The sequence below is a fragment of the Eschscholzia californica genome, unplaced genomic scaffold, assembly GCF_041429995.1.
Source record: "Eschscholzia californica isolate CP2 unplaced genomic scaffold, dmEscCali1.0.p SCAF_3, whole genome shotgun sequence".
In the NCBI taxonomy this organism is placed as follows: Eukaryota; Viridiplantae; Streptophyta; class Magnoliopsida; order Ranunculales; family Papaveraceae; genus Eschscholzia; species Eschscholzia californica.
The window spans coordinates 3,608,709-3,632,240 of record NW_028238420.1 but is presented as its reverse complement, the minus strand read 5'-3'; the positions used below and the strand labels follow the sequence as shown (position 1 = coordinate 3,632,240).

Below are 23,532 nucleotides of genomic sequence, written 5' to 3'. Positions count from 1 at the left end.
CCATGTAAGATTTTTAATTTTTCGGTTTGTCCATATAAAATTGTTGTCCACATAAGCTATTTGATTGTCCATATACTGGTCACCTAAAATTAGTATACTTATTATTTAAAAATCAACATATCGTTCATTAGTAAATACAACAAAGAAGAACAAAATTTGAAGATTAGAATGTTTTGATCAATGCCATAATATAAAATGCTTAACTTGAAGAACGTAACCTCATATTTCTGCAGGTCGACCGAAATTGACTTCGTAGTTACACAAAGGTGGCCAATATATGAACAAAGAAATATAATTTCCACAACAAATCATATGTCTTAGATAACGATCACTATTGATTAACTTAAAAGGATAGAAGATATGAAATTGCTTCCTTATTCATTCTCTGTTGATCCGGACAATATATTTTAATTTACAAATAAACAAAAGTAAGAACTAGTTTAGTTCATAAAAGGAACACCTAATCCAACATCCTTATTCATCCTTCTATTGATGAAATCATTAAGCTAAGGCACCCCTAACTTTTGTGTTAAGATAGTTTTTTGAGTGTTCTTTAATAAATATACATGAGAAAATAATAAGAATGTCTAAAGAGGGGTTTGAATTTTTTGCTTAGGAGAAATGCTATTTGGCCTGATTTGGCTGGTCGACGTCATGCAGAGATTTGACATGGCCGGCCACGTCATGCCAAATAGCGTTCCACGAAGAGAAAGAGAGAGTGTGTGTGTTTTCCGTTCTACTCAATTGAAGTCCCTTCTTTCATTTCAATTTCGCCCAACTCCTTTATTCAAAGCTTCTTTCAATCGATTAGGAGAGAGAACGACTGAAAACTTCAAGACATTTAAGGATACATAATTATAAGGCATAGATTTATCATAAATACATAATATTATTATGTATGACTCAGATAAGTACCATAGCAACTTGATTTAACGTATCTTGAGTTCTTAAAGATGATATTGAGTCCTTAAAGATCATATGGGAGTCCTCGCAAGTGAAGGGGCCTTAAAATCTCTACCTTTATTTAAGTACTTAAATTACATTAGACAAATGTCAGAGATAACTTTTTTGACTATGAAGAAGGTGAGTCCACGCTCCGCTAAGAGAAGGTGGACTTTCTCCATAATTATATGTTTATTTCATCCTCATAAATTCATAATGTATTAATGATGTCAACACTTGGTTGCCCATGTAATTTAAGTGTTGACATATACTACAAAAAGTCCCTGGAAGTTCCGGGTTCAATCCCCAGAGGAAGTGGAATCTTTGGGTTATTGAATTAGGGATTATTATAGTATAAATAACGTAGTTGGACTTTAGACCATTGTTAATTAGTTGGGTTTTTTGTCATAATTTAGTCGGGCTTTAGGCCTGTTCTTGTTAAATTTAACAGTATTGTGCTTATCACATCTTTGATGTATCAACGCCATTGTAATGACTATACTACATCGTAGTCAATTTCTAAAAAGATAAAGTAATGTGTTAATGACAGAAAAATTTTAGTTGCACTCACTATTTTTTGGTATAAACATTCAAATTTAGCCATTGTAATGACTATACTACATCGTAGTCAATTTCTAAAAAAGATAAAGTAATGTGTTAATGACAGAAAAAATTTAGATGCACTCACTATTTTTTGGTATAAACATTCAAATTTATAGTGTAAGTCAAAAGAGATGTAAATGAGGCAGGTAAAAATGGTAAGTATTAATGCATTATACTACTTTTACAGAAAAAGTTAGTCAAAATAAAGTAAAGATTAATATTCCTCTCTTCTCTCTCTAAAAAACTACTTTTACAGAAAAAACCCATTTTAGATCTAGATCTTCTTCCGGCAAAGGGTTATTCCTTCGCCAGAATCTCTTTTTTCCCTCTACTAGTGTATTGTTTTCGGGTATGGGCTTGGTTCTCATCTAATTTGTTGTAAATGTAATTGCTGGATCAGAAAATCAATTCATCTCCCTTTAATCTAGGTGTTTCTGGAATTGGGGCTTTACGATTTTCTTTTTTCTACATGATGGATTTGATTCAGAATCAAGAAGTTGAAGAAGAAGAAAAGATAAACCATATTAAATCAACATCTAAATCATAAGGAGAAAAAAAAGAGAAGATTTTGCTGATGAACATGTTGGTGGTAACATATACAACAACATCAAACAAAGCTTCAACCAAAGTTCGAGTTGAAGGTTGAAGAATCGGTACAAAATCCTGATTACATATATTTATGTATAAATAAATTCACGATCTTTAGGGTCCTCTCATTTGTGATCTTTAGGATCCTTAATCTATGACCTTTAGGGTCTTTTATTTTAATTTTTGCAGTCTTGTACTCTTTTTCCTTCATTTTGTCTTTACTTTGAAATTTATGCTGTAATTTTCATTAGTAAATTCATGTTGTACTCAAAAGAGTCAAAAACCGTGTAATTTGCCGGATTGAAATCCTTTTATGAATGAAAATTTTGGTTTATGTCAAAAAAAAAAAAAATGTATTATACATGAAATTTACATTAATGATACAGTATATTTTATGATAAGGTTGTGAATCTACTTGATTACCATCTTATTTGTTGAGGGGTGGAAATAAGGCAAGTCCTTGTCTTCTTTCTAGTGTATGTTACAATATCTCTCTCTCTCCTTGTTTCTCTCTCTTACCCAACCTTATTAATAGGACTCTCAAAGTGAACAATTTCTTCCACATGAAAAACAATTTTACATAGAACTAGTACATCTCTACTTAATTCTAGAGAGAGAGAAAAAGAGATATTAATGGTGGTATAGCTTAGTATCAAATAACCAGAATGAAGTTCTTTAACTCTTCCTTATCTTCTTCTTCTTTGCCTTGTGTGACAAAAGAATCCAAAGAAAACATGCAGTCATTGAAAACCACCACTACCCAAAGAAAACCAGGAGGATGGAAATCCATGCCTTACATTATTGGTAACTAAATCATATATCTTACTTTCTCTCTCTCTATATAATTTCTCTTCCTATAGCAACTATACTCATGAGAATATATTGTTTAAATTTTCAGGGAATGAAACATTTGAGAGATTAGCAACATTTGGGTTGTTATCAAATTTCATGGTGTATTTGTTGAGACAATTTCATTTAGATCAAGTTTTTGCTACTAATATACTTAATATTTGGTCTGGTACTACAAACTTTGCTCCATTAATTGGTGCTTTCATCTCTGATTCTTACTTGGGCAAGTTTAGAACTCTTGCTTTTGCTTCAATTGCTTCTTTCCTGGTATGTTCTTGCATATACCCTAGCTAATTGTCTTCCTTTATTTCCTTTTTTTGCCCCCTACTTTGTGACCAGCTTCTTTCTTGGCCCCCTATTTTTTATGAATTCAAATTTGAACCCCTATTTCCAAGTGAAGCCATAACTACCCTTCTTAATTTCAAAATAAAGATATTAAAAAAAAAAAAAAAAAAATTACGGCTCACCTATTTTCAAGTAAATGCCATAACAATACGGATTTTTTTTAAAATATTTTTTTTTCATATTTTCATTTTGTAATTAGGAAGGGTAGTTACGGCATTTAAATAGGGGGCTAAAATTGAATTTATGAAAAATAGGGGACTAAATAGGAAGCTGGTCACAAAGTAGGGGGCCAAAAAAGAAATAACTCTAATTTTTACCACCTTATCTTTTCATTACCCTATCTTAAAAGTATTGTAGCAAAGTGAAACTCGTTTTGGTTGAGGTGATATGTATGTCTCTTCACTGAAAAGATCAGAATTTGAATCTTCACTGAAAAATTCTCTGGTGAAACCCACGTTGATTTAGATCCTGACAAGTAAATTTTCAATTTATGATTTTGGTGTTCTTTTTTGCAAAACATTACCATTTGAACACTGGTCTTTTTAATAGAGACATATGTTATCACCTGTCAAAATTTACCTTAATAATATGTAAAGTCAAAGTTTATTATGAGATACTATTTGTTGAATGTCGTAATGAAGATAAATTCGAAAAAATAAAATGTCATCATTAGAGAAAGGTCTTTAAATTACAAACAAAATTCACATCAATTAAGTGATGTAACTCTCTCTAAAGAGACTAGAGAGTTCGAATTTGACCATTTATAAAAATTGTAGTCCAAATAACAACACAATCATGACAAAATTCCTTAGGATGCCTGAGTTATGGTGAAATTTGCGACAAAAAGAGTTGAGTTGTTGCGAAAAAATTATTTTGTAATTAAAAATGGTTTTTAAATCATTCAAACACTAGAATCCCTCGCTATTGGATAAATATTGTTGAATGACTGTTGTAAATTTATTAGTAGATATCTATTTATCCTACTAATCAGTGGCCACACGTTAGCCGTCTATCTCTTGAAGGCCACATGGTGAGAAGATAAATGAAACCTCTGATTGCTTTGCCAAAGTATAAACGTCCCCGGTCATCAATTGTTTTTAGTACATAATTTGAACGTTTTTCATGTTTTGGCCGTTACATATCATAATTTTCATTTGTCAGTATTTGTAGCTGTTTAAAGACGTTTCGGATAACATATTAGATAGAACTGTGTTTTCATCGTTTGCCAACGAAAAAAGATCACTATTGCATTTTTTGAGCGTTACTAGCTTAGTTTAGTCCCATGGAGGGATGGGATCAGACCTAGGTCATATGTATGATGTATCTCTAGTCTAAGTTGGAGTTGGGGCATTTGGAGTTGGAGTAACCCATACCAAAGACAAGTATCAGCCACGTAAATGGATAAGATGAGTGAAAATCTTAAGGCTGACAATGATGATAGCAATATGGTAATTAAGTTGTGAAAATCTTTTAGGTAGAATGCTAGGTCTACACATTTTTTGTTTACACAATAATTAATATTTATATAGCATCTCATTCATTTTCTCTACTATTTTCGAGATTCGGGTATGCACATTTTTCATAAAGTTTTCGTAATAAACCGACAGATGATCTTGTGTCAGATAGATAATGTGTCAACTTAGCACGGGTTGTAGTTCTTTTCTTGTTTTTTTCCTTTCGATAATTTGCTCTGATACCATGTTAAATTATTGTTTTTCTTTAATAAAAACGAAAATACCCTAATAATAGTGATGCTTAATATTGACAGGGAATGGTGGTATTGTCATTAACTGCAATTCTTCCTGAGTTACACCCACCTCCATGCACCACTCAACAACTTTCAAGTGGTCAATGTATTGGTCCTTCAAGTGGTCAACTTGGAGTCTTATACTTGTCATTAGGTCTTTTAGCAGTAGGTGCAGCTGGAATTAGACCATGTAGTTTACCCTTTGGAGTTGATCAATTTGATCAAACAACAGAAGAAGGAAGAAAAGGAGTTAGTAGTTTCTTCAATTGGTATTACTTCACATTCACAATTGTTGTTATGATTTCTCTTACTCTTGTTGTTTATATCCAAGATGCTGTTAGTTGGGCTATTGGACTTGGCATTCCAACTATTCTTATGTCCTTCTCTATCATTCTCTTCTTCCTTGGTACACGAGTTTACGTGTACGTTCCGCCCGGAGGAAGTGTATTTTCTGGCGTTGTGCAAGTATTTGTGGCTTCGTATAAAAAACGTAAACTTGAGCTTCCTTCTAGCACTGATAATGAAGATGGGTTAAATGGAGTCTACTATAATCCACCATTAGAAGGGATTGTTGTTCTCTCAAAGCTTCCTCTTACTCAAGAATTCAGGTAATTACCCAAGTTTGTACACATAAGGCTTCCCTTCGTCCATGTGACTCTATTTTCACACGTCTGGCGTTCTTTGGGTCTATCACGTGTCCTTTTGTTGGGTTATATCGAATTAGAGTTTCCCAACGGACTGTGCCTTTAATGGGTTATTTAGTTGACAAGCCATGACACCTTAAGGGCAGTGAGCAGACCCCAGAAGGTTGGTGGAGCTAGCCTTCTGATTTGCCCTGACCCGTTCGTAAATTCTAAGTGGAACATGTGCGACTGTCGGGCCTATCGCACACCCAGACAATATTGCTCTCATTGTTCAACAAATTTTTCAAATGAATTTTTTTTACTTAATTATGTCTTATTTTGTGTTTATATTTTCAGAATCTTAAACAAAGCGGCGATGATAATTGATGGTGATGTGAAGGAGGATGGTTCGAGATTGGATAAATGGAAACTATGCAGCATTCAACAAGTTGAAGAGGTTAAATGTCTTATAAGAGTTATACCAATATGGGCTTCAGGTATAATCTGTTTCACAGCAATGGCACAACAAGGAACTTTCACAACATCACAAGCTTTAAAAATGGATAGACACTTAGGACCCAAGTTTCAAATCCCTGCTGGTTCACTTGGGATCATCTCAATGCTCACATTAGGACTATTTGTTCCATTATATGATCGAATTATCGTTCCTGCTGTCCAAAAGATAACTAAAGTACAAGGAGGAATCACACTTCTCCAAAGGATCGGATGTGGAATGGTTTTCTCGGTTTTATCAATGGTAGCTGCCGGATTTATTGAAGAGAAGAGAAGGAAATCAGCCAATTCTCATTCCAAGCTAGGTGAAAATGCACAATTATCAGTTTTCTGGCTTGCTCCACAGTTAATCTTAATGGGCTTAGCCGAGGCATTGAATATTATTGGACAGATTGAATTTTTCAACAGGCAATTTCCCGAAAACATGAGGAGTATAGCTAATTCTCTTTTCTTTTGTACCATGGCAGGAGCTAATTATTTAAGTAGTATTATAGTTGCTATTATTCATGACAACACCGGGAAAGATGGTCGTCCTGACTGGTTATATAAAGATTTAAATGCCGGTAAATTAGACTATTTTTACTTCGTTTTAGCTGCTCTGGGAGTTTTGAACTTTTTTTACTTTCTAATAGTCGCTCACCGTTACCAATACAAGACTAGTGTTCTTGAGGTAGGTGAAGATTCTAATGTCATTGTGGAATTAGCAAAGACTAAACCGACCGATGTTTAGTTCGGTTTATGTAATAAATGAAGTTGAAAAAAATGATATATAGAAATCAACTGTTGTATGTACTTATCAGCTTATAAAGGAAGATTATAATTGAAAAGAACTTATTGGAAAGATTTTGTCGTGTTTTGTGCTTATTTTTTCATCTTGATTTAGAGCAAAGTTATGTTCTCGGAATTAGACTTGTGACATTTAGGAGAAGTTGTGAATGAAGATAATAGATCGTCACAAGAATCTTGAGGTCATCTAATGTGAGACACCAATAGGGAACGAGTGAGCTAAATGTAACTGTATCTACCTCAAGGCGGGGCTACTGCATAAGGAGCTACCTAGGCACAAGAGAACACTAAATGAGCATCAGTAGTACAGAATTTGAGCTTCGAATTTTAATGGAGGTGGAGTACTTCGATGTCACTGACCTTCTTTCTTTAGGCACGAGTGAACGGAACTATGGCTCTAGCCGTCCCCCATTATGTAATGTCTATGTGAAAGTAAACCGGAACGGAAGCGCAGTTCTGAACACATTTCAGGTTGTGGTGGATTCGGTAAAGAAAAGAAGCCTACTACGACCCGATAATCATTACGTCTCTCTTGGCAACTATCTCTCGACCAAGTCTTTTAACTATCTGCTTCATCACATATATCAGTTTACGTAAGAGACCAACCTTTCTCGCGTTATAATCTAGATTTCGGTTCTGAAAGACTTGAAATTTGAAAGATGCAACTTTTTTCGATGTTAGTAGGTTTCTGGACAAGGCTGCAGTCATAAGTGTTGAAGATCAAATCAGTGCAGATGGTTCAGCTTCTAATATTCAGCTAGTGGAAGAAGTGAAATATCTGATAAGAATTCATTTGCCATTTTCCTAATCTAACAATACATATACTTCAAGCTCTTCATTCCGAAGGCTTCCAAAACTGGTTGCTTGAAAATCTAAACAGAGGAAATTGGGCTACTTCTATATCATGATTTCTGTAATGGGGCATATTTTTAGCATGTTCTAAATGATACAGGGGTTAAGAGTTTTACTAGTAGAAACCTTAGAGGATCCTCAAAAACAGTCCCTATGATTTGGATAATAAAATTTCAAACATGATTTTGTAATACTTTCGTTCTTATTCATAATTTATTTGTTCTGTGCAGGCCAAATATTCGTCGATGTTATGCGCAATATACGACGCAAACCTTAATTTTGATCCAGATTATAGAGTATGTTTCTTCATAGACCTTTTTTGTGCTCACATTTTAGAATGCCCAGCCAGTTTGTAACTATGGTCATCATGAATGGTTCTCTTTGAGTGGTAAGTGATGTTTAACCTAGATTTACTTTTATGTTTTTGCTTAAGAAATGTGTGTGTGTGTGTGAGAGAGAGAGAGAGAGAAAGAGAGATTCTGACTTGCAACCTTGCATGGTGGAGATGGAAAGAGGCCCAGGAGTTTCTAATAATGTAGTTAAATTACACTAAAGTGAGTCTTAATGGTTCATGTTTTCTTTGAACACCCATTATATAGGGAAAAAGAAAGTCAATAAGAATAGTTACTTTCTATAATACAATTATAACTTTTGCTAAAAAGCAAAAGTTAAGGGAGGAATGTTCACATGGAGGCAACAAAATTGAGCTTTTCTACAAGGACAATCTTGCTTACACCTCTCTTTTTTTTGGTTCACCTAATATTTGAGCTTTTGTGCTCTTGTCTTCATCCTTTCAGTCATCCTATAGAACAACTTCACGAAAAAATAGTCAAATAATCGATTGGAAACACATAAATTTGGATCACTTTTTAGTTGGTTAGACTGTAAGTAAAATCAGAAACAACTCGTGTGGAAAGATCTGTGTAAACGTCTAGAGACTTGGCTATATGTGCAAGCTCAAGCCTAGTGAGTCTCGAGGTCTTTTGGGTGCTTTTGTGGATCATTTGGCAAGAACAAAACCCTGTAGGCATTGGGTTGGACGTAGGTGGATCAAAGTATCAAACATGGATAATATCGATGACTACTGAAGCTTGGGTTGTTAGTCCTTACACGATATAATAAAACATTCCTTACATAATCTCTATCTCTGACGGAATGTCGAGTATAAGAAGAATTTAAGATAAATAAAGCAAAATTCTACTTGTCTTAGTGGAGAAGAGAGAATAGAAGTCATTGGTATTTGATTGTACTAAGTTAAAGTATTTGGAGCATCACATTCTCACTAATTTCTTATAATGATTCCTTTCTACTAGTATCTTACCCTTAATTAATCTGATAATGGTTTGGAATGAATAAGATATGGAGTCCATGACGATGATAAATAGACGACAACAATGCTTATTTACTTCTATATAAAGGGAGCAAAATCAGAAGGTAATGCCATAATACCTATAACATCCATTAATGGAGGAAGAGAAAGTCACTACACCAAATGAAACTAATATCAAGTATAGAGGACTCAAAACCATGCCATTTATCATGGGTGAGTAAGGGGAGAGAGAAAGAGTCGAAAAACTTTCTATAGCTCTTACCCCTCTAAATTTTCTGTTGCACTCATCGATGCTTTCTTTCAGCTCACTTAGGAGATGGGCTAGCCTGTCTTTATTTGTACTTTTAGCGAAAGTGTCGAACTCTTAGAAGGGAATTAGGAACAATGTTTCGCGATGGTTCTAGATATGAGTTAACCGTAGCCAATAATAGACCGTTCAACCAATTGTTTATCTAAATTCAATTATGTGGAACTCTTTTTTTTTATATGGTGACAATATGATGAAAGGATCGCCCGTTTCTTTTATGGCTACAGTTTTGTAGTTTCAGTGATGCTTTTAGAGACAATCATAAAAGTGGAGATGGTTTTGTCGGATTACGACCATTTTCAGTCTTAAAAAGAGTCTGGTTTCTTCGTTTTCATATGCATCCGTGTGTGCTTCTTTTATTTTGAACTCAGTTCCCATGTGTGTATGTTTCTTTCCCAACTGATCAATGAAAATGCAGGAAATGAAATGTTCGAAAAACTTGGGACGTTGGGCATCTCGGCGAACCTCGTGGTCTATCTCACATCAGTCTTTAATATGAAGCATATCACTGCCGCCATACTTATCAATGTCTTCACTGGAAGCACATATTTGACACCAGTGCTAGGAGCTTTTCTCGCTGATACTTATCTTGGAAGATATAAGACACTAGCATTTGCTTCCATAGCTTCTCTAATGGTAGTCAACTCACCACCCATTAATCAAATTTGTATCAGAAAATTCTCAGAATTATTATTTAAAAAGTCATAAATTTGTTCATTTGGTTGTTTGTGTTTTTGAAGGGAATGATTCTAGTAATGTTGACTGCAGTAATATCCAAACTGCATCCACCGACTTGTGGAACGTCTGCCACCGAATTATGTATTCAGCCTACTGCAGCCCAATGGGCTTTTCTTATTTGTACATTGATCTTCGTAGTTATCGGTTCAGGTGGGATTAAGCCATGTAACATGGCATTTGGAGCTGATCAGTTCAACCCGACAACAGACGCCGGAAAGAGGAGCATTTATAGCTTCGTAAATTGGTATTTCTTTGTTCTTTCATCTTGCGTCTTGGTGTCTGTAACTCTCATTGTTTATGTTCAATCTAATGTGAGTTGGTCTCTGGGATTAGCTCTTCCCCCTTCTCTTATGTTCATGGCTTGTATTCTCTTCTTCTTGGGTTCTAAAATGTATGTAAAAGTAAAACCAGAGGGGAGTCCTACTACAAGCATAATTCAAGTTCTTGTTGCTGCAACAAAAAAACGACGATTAATCCAACCGGGTAATCCAGAAATCTCTCTTTTCAAACATTTTACAAACAATTCCATCAACTCCAAGCTTCACTATACAAATCAATTCAGGTACATACGCATTCTCTCTTGGTCTTGACTCATTTATGCATTTCCGTATGGAACGACCCAAGCCTATAATTACTTCCACGCTTTTATCTACCAGGCCCAATCTGGCTACAGGTTTTCTCTTGGCAATTACCCCACAAGCCCATGCAGAATGCCTAGACACTTACTTAGCTTGAGTTTACCCGATATATAATTCTAGTTGGTGATTATGGTTGCAGATACCTTGACAAGGCAGCAATTGTAACTGTTGAAGATCCGATAAATGAAGATGGATCATCTGCTAATCCTTGGAAGCTTTGTAGTATGCAACAAGTAGAAGAAGTGAAATGTATAATAAGGGTGCTACCTATATGGGTTTCATCTGCTATTTTTCAAATCCCCGGATCAATTCTACTTACATATGTAATTCTTCAAGCTCTTCAGTCAGATAGGAGCCTTGGCAAGAGCAACTTCCAGGTTCCTGCTGCATCTTACTCAGCCTTCGCTTGGCTTACCATGACAGTGTCACTCCCTATTTATGACCGACTTTTCGTCCCGTTTTTAAGAAAAATAACAGGTCAAGAAGGTGGTATAACACTTCTTCAAAGAATGGGGATTGGGACTTTTTTCTCTATTATTTCTATGTTAGTCTCTGCATTAGTTGAACAAAGACGAAGAAACATTGCTACTAGATACCCGACTTTAGGCATTGCTCAAGGTGGTGGTGCTATTTCGTCTATGTCAGGGCTTTGGTTAATTCCTCAACTTGTTATCACTGGTATTGCCGATTCATTTTGCCTCGTCGGTCAAGTCGAATTCTACTATAAACAAGCTCCAGAGAACATGAGAAGTATCGCAATGTCTTTTTACTTCTTAGCGTTTGCTGTAGCGAGTTATGTCAGTGGTTTCATGGTTTCAGTAGTTCATCGAACAACAGAAGGAGCTACTACCGGGAACTGGTTGCCGGAGGATCTGAACAAAGGGAGACTGGATTACTTTTATTACATGGTTGCTATTGTGGAAGCTATGAATTTTGTATATTTCTTAATGTGTTCTAAGTGGTATAGGTACAAAGGTACTGGTTGTGCAACCACTGAGATAGCCACAAAGGAACCTAGTGAAAAACTATCTGTATGATTTGTAAGACTTCCCTAATAAAATCATCAAATTTCACATCTCTTAATTCATTGTCCAAACCCTTTGGTGTAGTGGTAGGACATCCCTCTTAAGCCCATGAGGTCGTGGGATCGAGTCTCGGTGGAAGCAGTTTATCAACAAACTTCATTCCACATAATTTAGGCACTAAATAAAGTAAATGTTGTCGGGCTTTAGGCTCTTTCTTGTCGGGCTTTAGGCCTCTTTCATTGTTGGTTTAACTTAGGCGGTTATCGTGCTTATCACACCTTTGATGATGTATCAATGCCTTGTAAGGCTTGTAACAACTGACGTTGATCGTAGTCGATTTTGTCAAAAAAAAATAGGTGAAGGATGATAAAATTCTATAGGCGCCTACTGTGTATGCTAAAAGCACCCCATGTAATCTTGACCCTTGGATAGATTTCAAATTCTTTTTGTAATAACTCTTTCTTTCTTGCTGAAGTCTCCTAATCCTATTACGTATTACAAAAGAAACATAGATTACACATATCTCTTAATTCTCCATAACTAATTATGATTAGCATGATATTTTGTGATTAGTTTCTAAAAATCTCTTAAAATAGAAACTTTCTAATTTCCCCGCCAACCCTATATATATAATCAAATACCCACTAGTATGAGTTTATATTCAGAACTCACTCGCTCTGTTCATTCATTACTTCACTCTCTGTCTCCCCTCCAATTCCCAAACCTCTTCAATTTATCATCCTTCACTTATCGGTCATGGGTGAAGAAGTGAAAGAAGTAGTAAGACTTCGTCGTGTGGGGCAGAAAGATCCACTTCTATCTGTTAATTATCCACATAATATCATCTCTTGTTTCCGCCATTACCATTTTGATATTACATTCAACTTTAAAGAAGAACATTCCATTATTGATAGACGAGGCAGAGTTATAGAAACATATTACCCTCCTAATACACCATCACCCGTTGTCGCCAAAATCAATCTCGATCCGTTCCAATTCAGACACCATCTTCACACAATTATTTCTCAAACATTTATAACTAATATGGGTATCCATCCTCGTCAATTTAAGCATTACTCTTTGATTGAACGTATTGTCAGAAGTGCTTATCGAACTGCTAACGAAGAGCACATGAAAGGTTTAAATCAGATTGAATTTTACGTCGATATCGATCTAGTCGAGTTAGTGCGCACAAAAACATCATCCATTCATCAACAAGCAGCAGCAGCTATTCATCATCAAGAAGATCAACAACAACCAGTGGAAGAACAAGCAGTTGCTATTCATCATCAAGAAGAAGATCAACAACAAATAGAAGAACAAGCTGCAGCTATTCATCATCAAGAAGATCGACAACAAGTCGAACAAGCTATTCAAGAATCAATGGGGATTGTTCAGAAAATGGTACCTGCTTCAAGAGATATAATTGATGCACTAAAAAAGGTTAAGTTCGAAGAAGAAAAAGAAGAAGAAACAAATTGTATGGTTTGTTTGGAGCAAATAGAAAGAAATTCTGAAGTCATTTACTTGCCCTGCTCTCATGTCTACCATGGAAACTGTATCGTTCCGTGGTTGGAGGAGAGCCACTTCTGTCCAATCTGTCGATTCGAGATGCCTACTTCAAAATCTGATTGATGGACGTATATTCGAATATATATATAACGTTTTTATCTTACTTTTATGAATATGTGTTAGTTACTTAGTTTCTCTCGACTCGCAGAATTCGTTTATGTGTGTTTTCTTCAAATGTGTTGAATTAAATTCTTTATCATTTTCGCATGTTTTTAAACTCTCCAACTTCGAAACTTTACAGATATGAATTAGTTTCATACATTGAGTGGCAAATCTAGAAAATTGAATCATCGATAAATGATCGTCTTTCATCCTCCTCTGCTGTAATTTTCACCGGACATTTGTAAGTCCAATTCTCTTACTAATTTCTGCAAGTTTTGCTGCTTATACTTTGGCTTTGATTAGTGAGCCTAGTACATATCCTTTAGCTACCATTGTTGTAACCACTGTTATCATAAATTATGACAGTTCTCAGCCTGCAATCTATATGTATCTTTCAGATCTCATCATATTCACCATTAGCTATGGCCTTGTATTTCGATTTTAGACCATCTTTCTTTTGAAAGGCTGCCTATTGTGATAAAAAACTAAAGCATACTCGTGTTTTAGAAAATATTAACACCAACTCCATCTTCATCGGCAAAGAACTGCATGTGACTAGCCATGTACTCCCTCAACTGAGCCTCCTCGAGCATTCTCGTCATATTCTCAACAATTTGGAACCGCTGAAAAACAATTTTTACAAATCCAAATGGGTTTGCTAGAATGGCTCGTTCTTCTTCCGATGCTTCGATATTGATAAACTCATGATTTATAGTATCCGAGCTTTCGTAATTCTCTCCAACTGCTACCTGAACAAGAGTGTTCTGACATAAAAGGATAGCATCACTCACTGCATTCTTACTGCCAATTTCCAACTGAAGATGGGAGAGGGATCTCTCATTGTATGGAAGATTAAACAAATCTTCTTTGCAGATTGTAGGTGTTAGTTGGTGACTCTGCATATATCACAAAATCAAACAATTAGTGTTTATGAAACAAAATCTAGATCATAGATGACAAAAATGAGATAACATGAACCATTTATGTTGGGATAATCCGACATTGTCAGTGGAAAGGGAAGGTTGGTCAGTTCATGTGTGGGGGAAAAGCCTCGCGACCTCATCTCTTGAGCTAGCTTTTGGGGTAGGAGAGGCAGGCTCAAGACCACTCAACACTAGTATCAAAGCCCAAGAAACAACAAGTCTCAGCCCAATAGCCTACGGGTTATAAGGAGATTGTTGGGATAATCCCACATTGTTTGTGGAAGGGAAAACCCGACCTCTTTAACTAGCTTACGGGTCAGAAAGTCCATATGTAAATGATCGACAAGCTAGTTGAGGTCTAGTCGAGTTCCATATGTAAATGATGCTTAATAACTACAGAAAAAGAAGTGTATACGCGGAAAAGTACCTGAATAGCAACCGACATTAAAAACTTGACCCGTTTTATCCTGCAATTCGCAATGTCTAAAGCCTGGAAGCTTTTCATATCTGCCATGGATCGACTGCTAACTTTTGGGTCTGGAAGTTCATTCGATCTGTTCTCTTCTTCTTGCTTTTTTTGGGCAAGTAAAATTTTCTGCTCATCTTCAGTGGCATTACGGTAAACGTCATTGTTTCTCAACTGCGCGTTTCTTTTCCGTTCTAAAAGCAAATCAAAAGTATATTTCTCAGTGTCCGCTGCAACTCTCAAAGCTGCTTCCTTTTCTTTCCGAAGATCTTCAAAAAACTCATTTTGAATGGTTTCTATATTTGACTCTTCATCCATTGTCAACATACGTATCCATCCTGATTTAAGGTTGACGAACAAACCGCCTGTAATGCCGATAGCTCCGTTAGCTTTTAGTCTCTTCAATAGCCAAGAATCGCCAGTGAAAATACTAAAATGTATGGTTTCACCAGAACTGGCAGATGGGTATTCATGGATAGTTGTTTCAATGGTAGTTGAAGTAAACAAGTTAATAGTTATATTCCCTCTTGGTAACAGAGGATCACCAGTTGTGTTTAGATTACGTTCCTTTGCCATTTCATTAAGCTGTCTCATAGTCTCGGCATAGTCTTCAAATGTGTCGATCGAACTGAAAGCAATCATTATCCATGAACAAGGCTCAATGGATTCTGGGAACTGGTACATGAGAAGATCGTTGGAGAGATGTTCCATCTTATGGAATTTTCTGAAAATTTCATCGGCATTGGGTACAGTCTTCGTCGCAAAATGCATAGCAGGTGCATATATGTTTTTCTGCAAAGAACGAAAATACTATTAATCAAATACTAAAAAATAATTCATCCCTTAATAGCAAGATATTGAATACTAAAATGCAATACGACAGAGGAGAAAGTAAACGGTTACCTGCAATTCCTGCAACCATTCATCTCCATGATATGTAAATCCCCAGTAAGTGATAAATATATGCATTTCGTTCAACGTTTTGACATTCTCTAACCCTTCTATATAATGCAAGTTCTGACAACCCACAGTATCAAGTTTCTCTAGATGTTTGAGCATAGGAATAGACTTTATCACTGATAACTCTCGACAATGCCTTAATGTGAGCTCTCTTAACCACATCTCGATTCTTCTAGGAACGATAACAAACTTCAGACTATCACAACTCATTATCTCTAACTTCCTGAGCTTTGGGGAGATTTCAAATTCAATCAAATTTTCGCAGGAATCTATAGAGAGGAAAATGAGTTTGGGTAGTGTCTCTTCTGAAATATTTATGCAGTAATTCGACAATTTCTTGAGTTTTAAATCCTCTAGGCAGTTTAAGGACTTGAATGCTAGCGATAAGCACTCATCCGATATCTCACACTCATCAATGACAAGCCTCTTAAGCCGTGCGAGATTTCGAAGTGAATCATGAGTGATGGAAAGTTTAGAATTTTCGAGTAGTTCAAGTTCTTGTAGTTTCATAAGGTTACCGAAGCTAGTAGGCAATGTCTCAAGGCTCGTGCACTTCGATAAGCATAAGGTAGTTAAGTTGCAGAGTTCTCCAATCTCGTCCGGTAACTTTACCAACCCACAAGAAGAGATTTTCAAAGTTTTTAGTGTCGGAAGTCTCATATTGGGATAAACCAAGTATCTGAGATTGAGACAACCATCAAGAACAAGTTCAGTTAAAACTGGATGATTCTCCAATGAAGGTAGCTCCACTAGATTCGGACCCTGTATACTTAGCACCTGCAACGATGAAAGTTGCCAATAACTAACTGGAAGCTTAGTGAAACCTTTGATTGAAAGCTTAAGAGTTTCCAGATTATGCATTTTAGAAATCCCAGATAGAAGATTTATGGCTTCTATAGTTTTCGGGTGATCTTCGCTTTGTATATTGAAGCATCGACAACCAGAAAGATCTAAAGATATGAGTTCTGTCAAAGACCCAATTGAGAGAGGAAGTGTCCTTAATTGCAAGCATTCACTCAAATCGAGGAATGTCAGAGAAGCAATTGCACCAAAGGAATCAGGAAGCTCCTGTAATTTCCAACATCCTGAACAATTCAAATATTCCAGCTTTTTTAATTCCCCGATGTGCTGGGGAAGGTATTCCAAGTTTCTGCAATTAGATAGATCAAGACAACGAAGCGATTGAAGAAAGCAAAGCTCGTCGGGAAGAACGACAAGAGATGTAGAACCCTTAAGATCAATTACTTCTAGATGTAGTAGCAGTACGATTGATTGTGGCAGCGATTTCAGATTACTACAGTCTTGAAGATATAGGTGTTGTAATTGCAAAGGCGCCTGAAACAGAGAAATCAGTCAAGAGATGAATTAAACAAGTCAATCCGAAATTAACAAGTCTCGATGAAATAGTGAAATACCCCATAACCTGTAGTCCACAAATCTGACATTTTTCCTCCACTCAAATCAAGAACTCGCAAATTTGTCGTGGGTAGTTCTAAAGGAAGAAAATTATATGGGTAGAATCGCCATCGGAGCCAAATAATTCCTATTGGCAAGTAGATGAAATCTTTTGTAATACATTGACCTTCAAGAATAAGCAACTTCAAATTACTCATCTTCGCAAAGTACTCAGTTGGCCATGCACCAAGATCGACACCATCTTTTTCCCGACATATTATTTGAGATCTCGGAACAATACTTGAATCAAGAACAACAGATGGTTGGGATTCTTTTACCACCAAACTCAAGTACTCAACATTGGTGAAATCCTGCATTAACAGATAAATTAAGCATACAAAAGTTTCTGAGACGATATTAATGTATTATGAAGGGTGAATGACAAGAACAAAAACTCACAAATCTTCGCTCCAGAGCTCTCTGAACATCACTAGGCCGCCATAAACGCTTTACTTGTGTCGGGTCTTTAATAGCTTCGTCGTGGAGTTGGAAAACATATTGCTTCATTTGTGGATGAATATATAAGTCTTTGAGAACTACGCTGACAACTTTCTTCACTAAGAGTTCATGAAGGATGTTAAGTCCTGATAGGCCACATGCACACCAGAAGTCGACAACGATATCAACACTTTCACCTTCAAGGAAACAGGCAACGTCAAAAACTGCATCTTTCTGATCTTGGGTAAGGGTCTCAAAGTAATACTGAAATCTCCTTTTTATTTCTTCTGGTAATATTTCGGAAACCTTCACTAAATTGTTCTTCCAATAAAATTTATTGGTGATACCAGATAGTGATCTCCCAATGATTTCGAGCGATAGAGGTAAGCCATCACAAAGGTCCAGATATCGATCAATGAAAACTTCAAGATCCGGGTATGTAGATTCTGACTTATTCATTGCATGCTTAAGAAAAAGTTCCTTGCTTTCATGCCTTTCTAATTTTTCGACATAATAAAACGTAGCATTCGGTAATTCGCTATATACCGAATCTTCTGAAAGTGTAATCAAAATAACACTTTCTGGACTTACAACCTCTTCCACAAATAGAGCTTTAAGTTGACTAATATCATCAACGCCATCTAATACTAAGAGAAACTTTGCACCCCGAAGATGCTTTTTAAGAAGTTTGATTCCATGGCTAACATTACGAACATCGAGATCAAGCAAAGCAAGTTCTTTGAGAAGCAATTTCTGTAAGTTTGGGAGTCCTATACTTTGTGTTTTCGTTTTAATATCGTCAATGAAAAATGAGAAATTAAAAGATTTCCGGTTCATATTGTAATATCGCTTTACTACTGTTGTTTTTCCAATTCCAGTCATCCCAAAAATCCCAACAATACAAGGGGTATCGACAGATTTATTAAGATTTACCACGCTAGTTAATTCATGAACCCGTTCATCTACTGCCACTGGAAACTTCGCAACTTCCAAATCAACATTCTTTACTCTCCCAACGACATATTTAACAATTGTTTTGAAAAGCTCTTCTTTCCTAATTCATTACATTGGAAAAGAAGATTCAGCATTTGTATATTGAAGCGCAATCGACAAATAGACTAAGCAGTTACAGGTCGGGATGGGTTCCGCATCTGGCAGGGGTTGATCCTCGACCCGAGCCGAGTAACTTGGCCGAGTTTTGGCTGAGTTTTCTTTAACAACTAATCGAATTCAAAGTTTCATCATAACAACTAACTCGGGGGGTCTGGCTTGGGGTTGTCTCGGGCTACCTCCAAAATGAGCAGATCCCGAGTTACTCAGATGATTCGGCCCATCCTAAGTGCTAGGCAAACAAAGTATGAATCTGACTCATCTGAATAAAATAGACCCATAATCAACCCAAATCAGTCAATCAGTCAATCAGTCGAATCAGAGTCACATAAAAAATGACAACAAAATCTGACTCGAGCCAATCCAGACTATGAGTCAGATGTCTGATCTGACTTGGGGAATCAACAAAGACTACCTAAGGTAATATTTTTTTACATAGCAAGTGGATTTTTTACCAGCAAAAGCATCACCCAAATCAATGAAAAAACAAGACCAAAACTTCAATAAGAAAGAGTTTGACATGCGAATTTTTATCGAAAAAAAACCTGCAGAAGAACGAGTAAGAAGGTAAAGAAACTAACCCTTTATAATTACTCAAACTCAGACCCCAAAATCCTCCAACTTCCTTCAATGTCATCTCCCATTTCTTAATCAACTCTGGACTGAATTCCTTCCCTTTCTTGTACATTCGAAAAGCTTTCTTGAAACTCCCACTTTTCACATTCATCAAGTCTTCTGATTCAACCCCATAAAACACAGGCAACAAAATGACTTCTTCATCAACTATAGTTTCCTGCACCTTTATCTTCTCAACCATTACTCTCAGTTCCTCTAAACACCATGGTGACTCTGCAAATTCTTCGGTTAGTAAAACCAACAAGACTGCTGAAGATTTGATTGCTTCAACAATAATGGCACTGAGATTTTCACCTTTATAAATTCCTTCAACATCCAAGAAACTTTTAATACCAAGACTTTTCAAATCTTCATGAATTTTAATAGCATGAAGTTTTCCATCAGACCCTCTGTGACTAATGAAAACATCATATAGTACAACTCTTCCATGGATTTCTCCAGCTACTAACAAATCACTACTACTTCTCTGCAAGTTTCTAATTGTATTGGAATTCTCATTAAAACTTGTTTCCAAGCTTGTAACTGAACTAATAGATTCTGAAACATTTGAATTCTGGCGAACCCGAATCCAGTTCTTCATCCTAGATACCATGGAAGAAGATGAAGATGCCATTTCTTAGATTTTTTAAGTAAAAAAAAACACAAACTTCAAACTACCCAGATTCGACTAATACTCAAAGTAGAAGATTATTTACTGTAAGAATCTCAATTTATAAACTAGGGTATCATCTACAAATTACAGTGGAAGTTTCAGAAATGGGGATTTGGAACCAGAAGTTTTGAAATCAAGCCAAGTGTGAAATCAATAATAGTATAGGCACCAATAAGAGAAGGAAATGAATTAGTCAACATAATATTAGTCTTTGTTATGATTAGTTAAAGATGAAATTTGGATAAGATTGGGGGAATCAAGTTGAAATTTAAAAAACTTGCAATTTGGAATGAAGATTCCTTGAACATTCATCCTTGTCAAAAGTCTTCTCTCTGTTTTGTCTGACTCCAATCTCATAGATAGAATAGGATACAACTAGTGGCAAGAACTAGTAGGAGGGGAAACCCTCACTTGATTTGAAAAAACAGAAACTTTGACTAACAACAATGCTATTTGGCATTTCAAAAAAAAAAAAAAAGAATGCTATTTGGCCCGACACAAAGCACAGCAAATGATCCAATAAAATAAATTGTGCATGTAATGTTAGCGTGATGTTAGGGTTTTCACTTATACTAAACACAAATTGTCATATTTTTATGTTTGCATTTTCACTTAGACTAACACACAAGTTGTATCTCATAAAAAAAAAACAAAACATACGAGTTGTGATTTTTTATGTTCCCATTTTCACTTAGACTGTTATAACTAAAAGTCGCGGAAGCTATCGAACCTATCCTAGAAATTGATCCGATTATGATGATTAATCGAAAAGCTAAGTCAAAATCAAATATGCGAACAGAATTTAACGAGGTTCGGCTTTAAAGCCTACGTCCTCGGGAGAACAAGAAATCTTTATTGAAGGATAGATGAAGACGACTCACACAACCCGCAAGTTCGTCCCAAGATGCAGGGTAGGCCCGTGACCAAAGCCACCAAAGCGACCGCTTTGGGCCCCAAATAATCTAGGGCCTCATGTTTCATATTTCGTATGTAACTTTCGAAAAACTAATTATATTTTAAATCAATTTTAACACAATTTAAGTCGTAGCTTGGTGGTAAAGGATTTAGATCTTAAATGAAAGGTCAAGGGTTCAATTTTTACCATTTGCATTGTTTAAATTTTACTTAATTATTTTCTAATATCCATTGTATGGGGGCCCCAATTTTTGGTTTCGCTTGGGGCCCCCGATATACTAGGGCCGGCCCTGCCAAGATGGTACCGTATAGTAATAACCTTCTATACTAAATCTTCGACGACCGAGAAATTTAACACCGCTCAAAACTATGAACAAAAAATTTCTCTCACTCTTGCTCTCTCTCTAGCTCTCTCTAAAGAAGAGTTGTTGTTGCTTGTGTTGGTGATGTTGATTACAAAGCACTCAACCCCTATTTATATATATTATAAGCCAAAAAATTGGAAACTGCCTATTGAGCCAAAAAATTGGAAACCATGCCAATTTGGAAACTGCCTATTGCTGCCTCTTAAACCTCCTCTTCAATTTTTAGAAACTGCCTCTTACAATTCTCCACCTCGTACACAATTTGATATACTTCAAATTTTGGACGAACACCAGGATACTCCTTGTAAGATATATCTTCTTTTTGTGACTTCATCCGACTGCGCCACATGACCATGGCTGCCTACGTACCCTTTTACAGGATCAAGCCTACCGTAGTTCTACCAACCCTTCACATAAAGAAAACCTTGTCGCCGTTACGCCCTTTCGAGCAACTTAACACGAGCAGATTTGTAGCAATTCCAGACAATGCTGAAACTTGCTACATGTCACCACTTTAGTCAACATGTCCGCGGGATTCTCATCCGTGTGTACCTTCATGAGAGAAACATCACCTTCCTCTATGACATCTCGTACAAAGTGATACCTGACATCGATATGCTTAATACGAGCATGATGTACCTGATTCTTCGCCAAATGGATTGCACTTTGACTATCACACCATACATCTACGCACTCCTGCTTAATCCCTAGATCATCCAGAAGACCCCACAACCACAATGCTTCCTTCACACCCTCGGCCATAGCCATATACTCGGCCTCCGTAGTAGATAACGCAACTGTAGATTGTAACATCGATCGCCAACTAACTGGAGCACCATGTACCCTAAATACATAACCAGTAGTAGATCGTCTTCTATCTAGATCGCCAGCATAATCTGAGTCAACATAACCGCTTACCTGACATGTGTCTCCACCAAAGCACAAACCCGTATCAACGGTACCCTTCAAGTACCTCAAGACCCACTTCACAGCTTCCCAATGTGTCTTCCCCGGGTTTGCCATAAACCTACTAACCACACTGACCGCTTGTGAAATATCCGGACGAGTACACACTCTAGGGATTTACACCCTTCTACTAGTGTTTATAGCGGAAATATGACATCTAATGTCTACACTAGTATTCCCAGGATCACATGCAAAGCTAGTAATTAATCTAATGGAGATAGTAGATTACCTTAATCGCTTTTCCCTCGAACTAGTTGAATTGATTGAAGAAGACCAAGAGCTTCAAGTGTAGCTCCTCTACTTGGGACACGAGCAATCAATTTGATCTCCCACCTTGTTGTATAGCTAGCACACCAATGGTGGTTGGAAAAGAAGAACTCCTTTCTTCTTGACTAGATAGATAGTTAATGGGAATTAGCTCACTTTCTCCTCTCTACTTGATGTGGTAGAGTAAGAAAGCTTAGAGAGAAATTCCACACCTTATTCTCTGCCCTAAGAGTGTTTATATAGAACCCTAATAAGAATCCACCTCCTTTTAGGTTTCCTAAAACACCCTTTAGAATAAGATTTAGGGAAATAGTCGAAAATAGCAACTATTGGTATTTTCTCAATTCCCAAAGGAGGAGGTGCCCAAACACCACGAAAATTGGCAGATATAATGTTTATTATATCAGCAACTAACCCTCCAAAATTCAGTCCAATCCGAGTCCTAGAAGTACCCGAACCGGTCTAGGCCCAAAAACCCTGTTTTTGGCCCTTTTGTACTATCTTTGCCTAATTCCTTTTTAGGCCTATGAGATATGTTTATGGGACACTTCCATGATTATATCTCACTCCCACTAGTCATATCCTAGATCAATTTGTCACTCTTATGTGTAACCCGTTGTAGGATCCGATCGAAGTTAGCCGCGAATTACTTCGTAATTCGACGATCGTAGTTGGTCTCTAGCTACAACTCTACGATCCCTAAATCAATCGGACTTGATGATCTTCCACATCAATTGTCCTATCCGACAAATTGTTCGCATTGTCACCTTGGTCGAAGGACATCTCCTTCAACTCCTTCAGACTCCCACTTGGACTTAG

At 36.5% G+C, this 23,532-nt stretch overlaps 3 protein-coding genes across 6 annotated transcripts; 2 read left to right on the top strand and 1 right to left on the bottom strand.

Moving 5' to 3' along the window:
* The first annotated feature begins 2,550 nt into the window (after positions 1 to 2,550).
* Positions 2,551 to 7,051, top strand: LOC147547764 (protein NRT1/ PTR FAMILY 2.13-like). Its single transcript, XM_086669569.1, has 4 exons — positions 2,551 to 2,937; positions 3,032 to 3,249; positions 5,096 to 5,682; positions 6,055 to 7,051. The coding sequence occupies exons 1-4, from the start codon at positions 2,799 to 2,801 to the stop codon at positions 6,938 to 6,940; spliced, it is 1,830 nt and encodes a 609-aa protein (XP_086525695.1). The 5' UTR covers positions 2,551 to 2,798; the 3' UTR covers positions 6,941 to 7,051.
* Positions 7,052 to 7,057: 6 nt separating this feature from the next.
* Positions 7,058 to 11,936, top strand: LOC147547763 (protein NRT1/ PTR FAMILY 2.9-like). Of its 2 annotated transcripts, XM_086669571.1 has the most exons (5): positions 7,058 to 7,589; positions 7,681 to 8,144; positions 9,904 to 10,121; positions 10,226 to 10,785; positions 11,001 to 11,936. In XM_086669571.1, the coding sequence occupies exons 3-5, from the start codon at positions 9,912 to 9,914 to the stop codon at positions 11,896 to 11,898; spliced, it is 1,668 nt and encodes a 555-aa protein (XP_086525697.1). In that variant the 5' UTR covers positions 7,058 to 7,589; positions 7,681 to 8,144; positions 9,904 to 9,911; the 3' UTR covers positions 11,899 to 11,936. The 2 variants fall into 2 exon arrangements, with proteins under 2 accessions (XP_086525697.1, XP_086525696.1); XM_086669570.1 differs by lacking the exons at positions 7,058 to 7,589; positions 7,681 to 8,144 and adding an exon at positions 9,259 to 9,391.
* A 1,686-nt stretch (positions 11,937 to 13,622) lies between these two features.
* Positions 13,623 to 20,678, bottom strand: LOC147547762 (uncharacterized). Of its 3 annotated transcripts, none has more exons than XM_086667580.1 (7): positions 19,494 to 20,678; positions 17,764 to 18,856; positions 17,325 to 17,675; positions 15,853 to 17,244; positions 14,911 to 15,741; positions 14,027 to 14,456; positions 13,623 to 13,683 (listed from the first exon to the last, which is right to left on the bottom strand). In XM_086667580.1, the coding sequence occupies exons 1-6, from the start codon at positions 20,159 to 20,161 to the stop codon at positions 14,064 to 14,066; spliced, it is 4,728 nt and encodes a 1,575-aa protein (XP_086523706.1). In that variant the 5' UTR covers positions 20,162 to 20,678; the 3' UTR covers positions 13,623 to 13,683; positions 14,027 to 14,063. The 3 variants fall into 3 exon arrangements, with proteins under 3 accessions (XP_086523706.1, XP_086523707.1, XP_086523705.1); XM_086667581.1 differs by having other exon boundaries at positions 13,623 to 14,456; positions 14,911 to 15,314; positions 15,399 to 15,741; positions 19,494 to 20,555; XM_086667579.1 differs by having other exon boundaries at positions 13,623 to 14,456.
* Between the last annotated feature and the right edge of the window lie 2,854 nt (positions 20,679 to 23,532).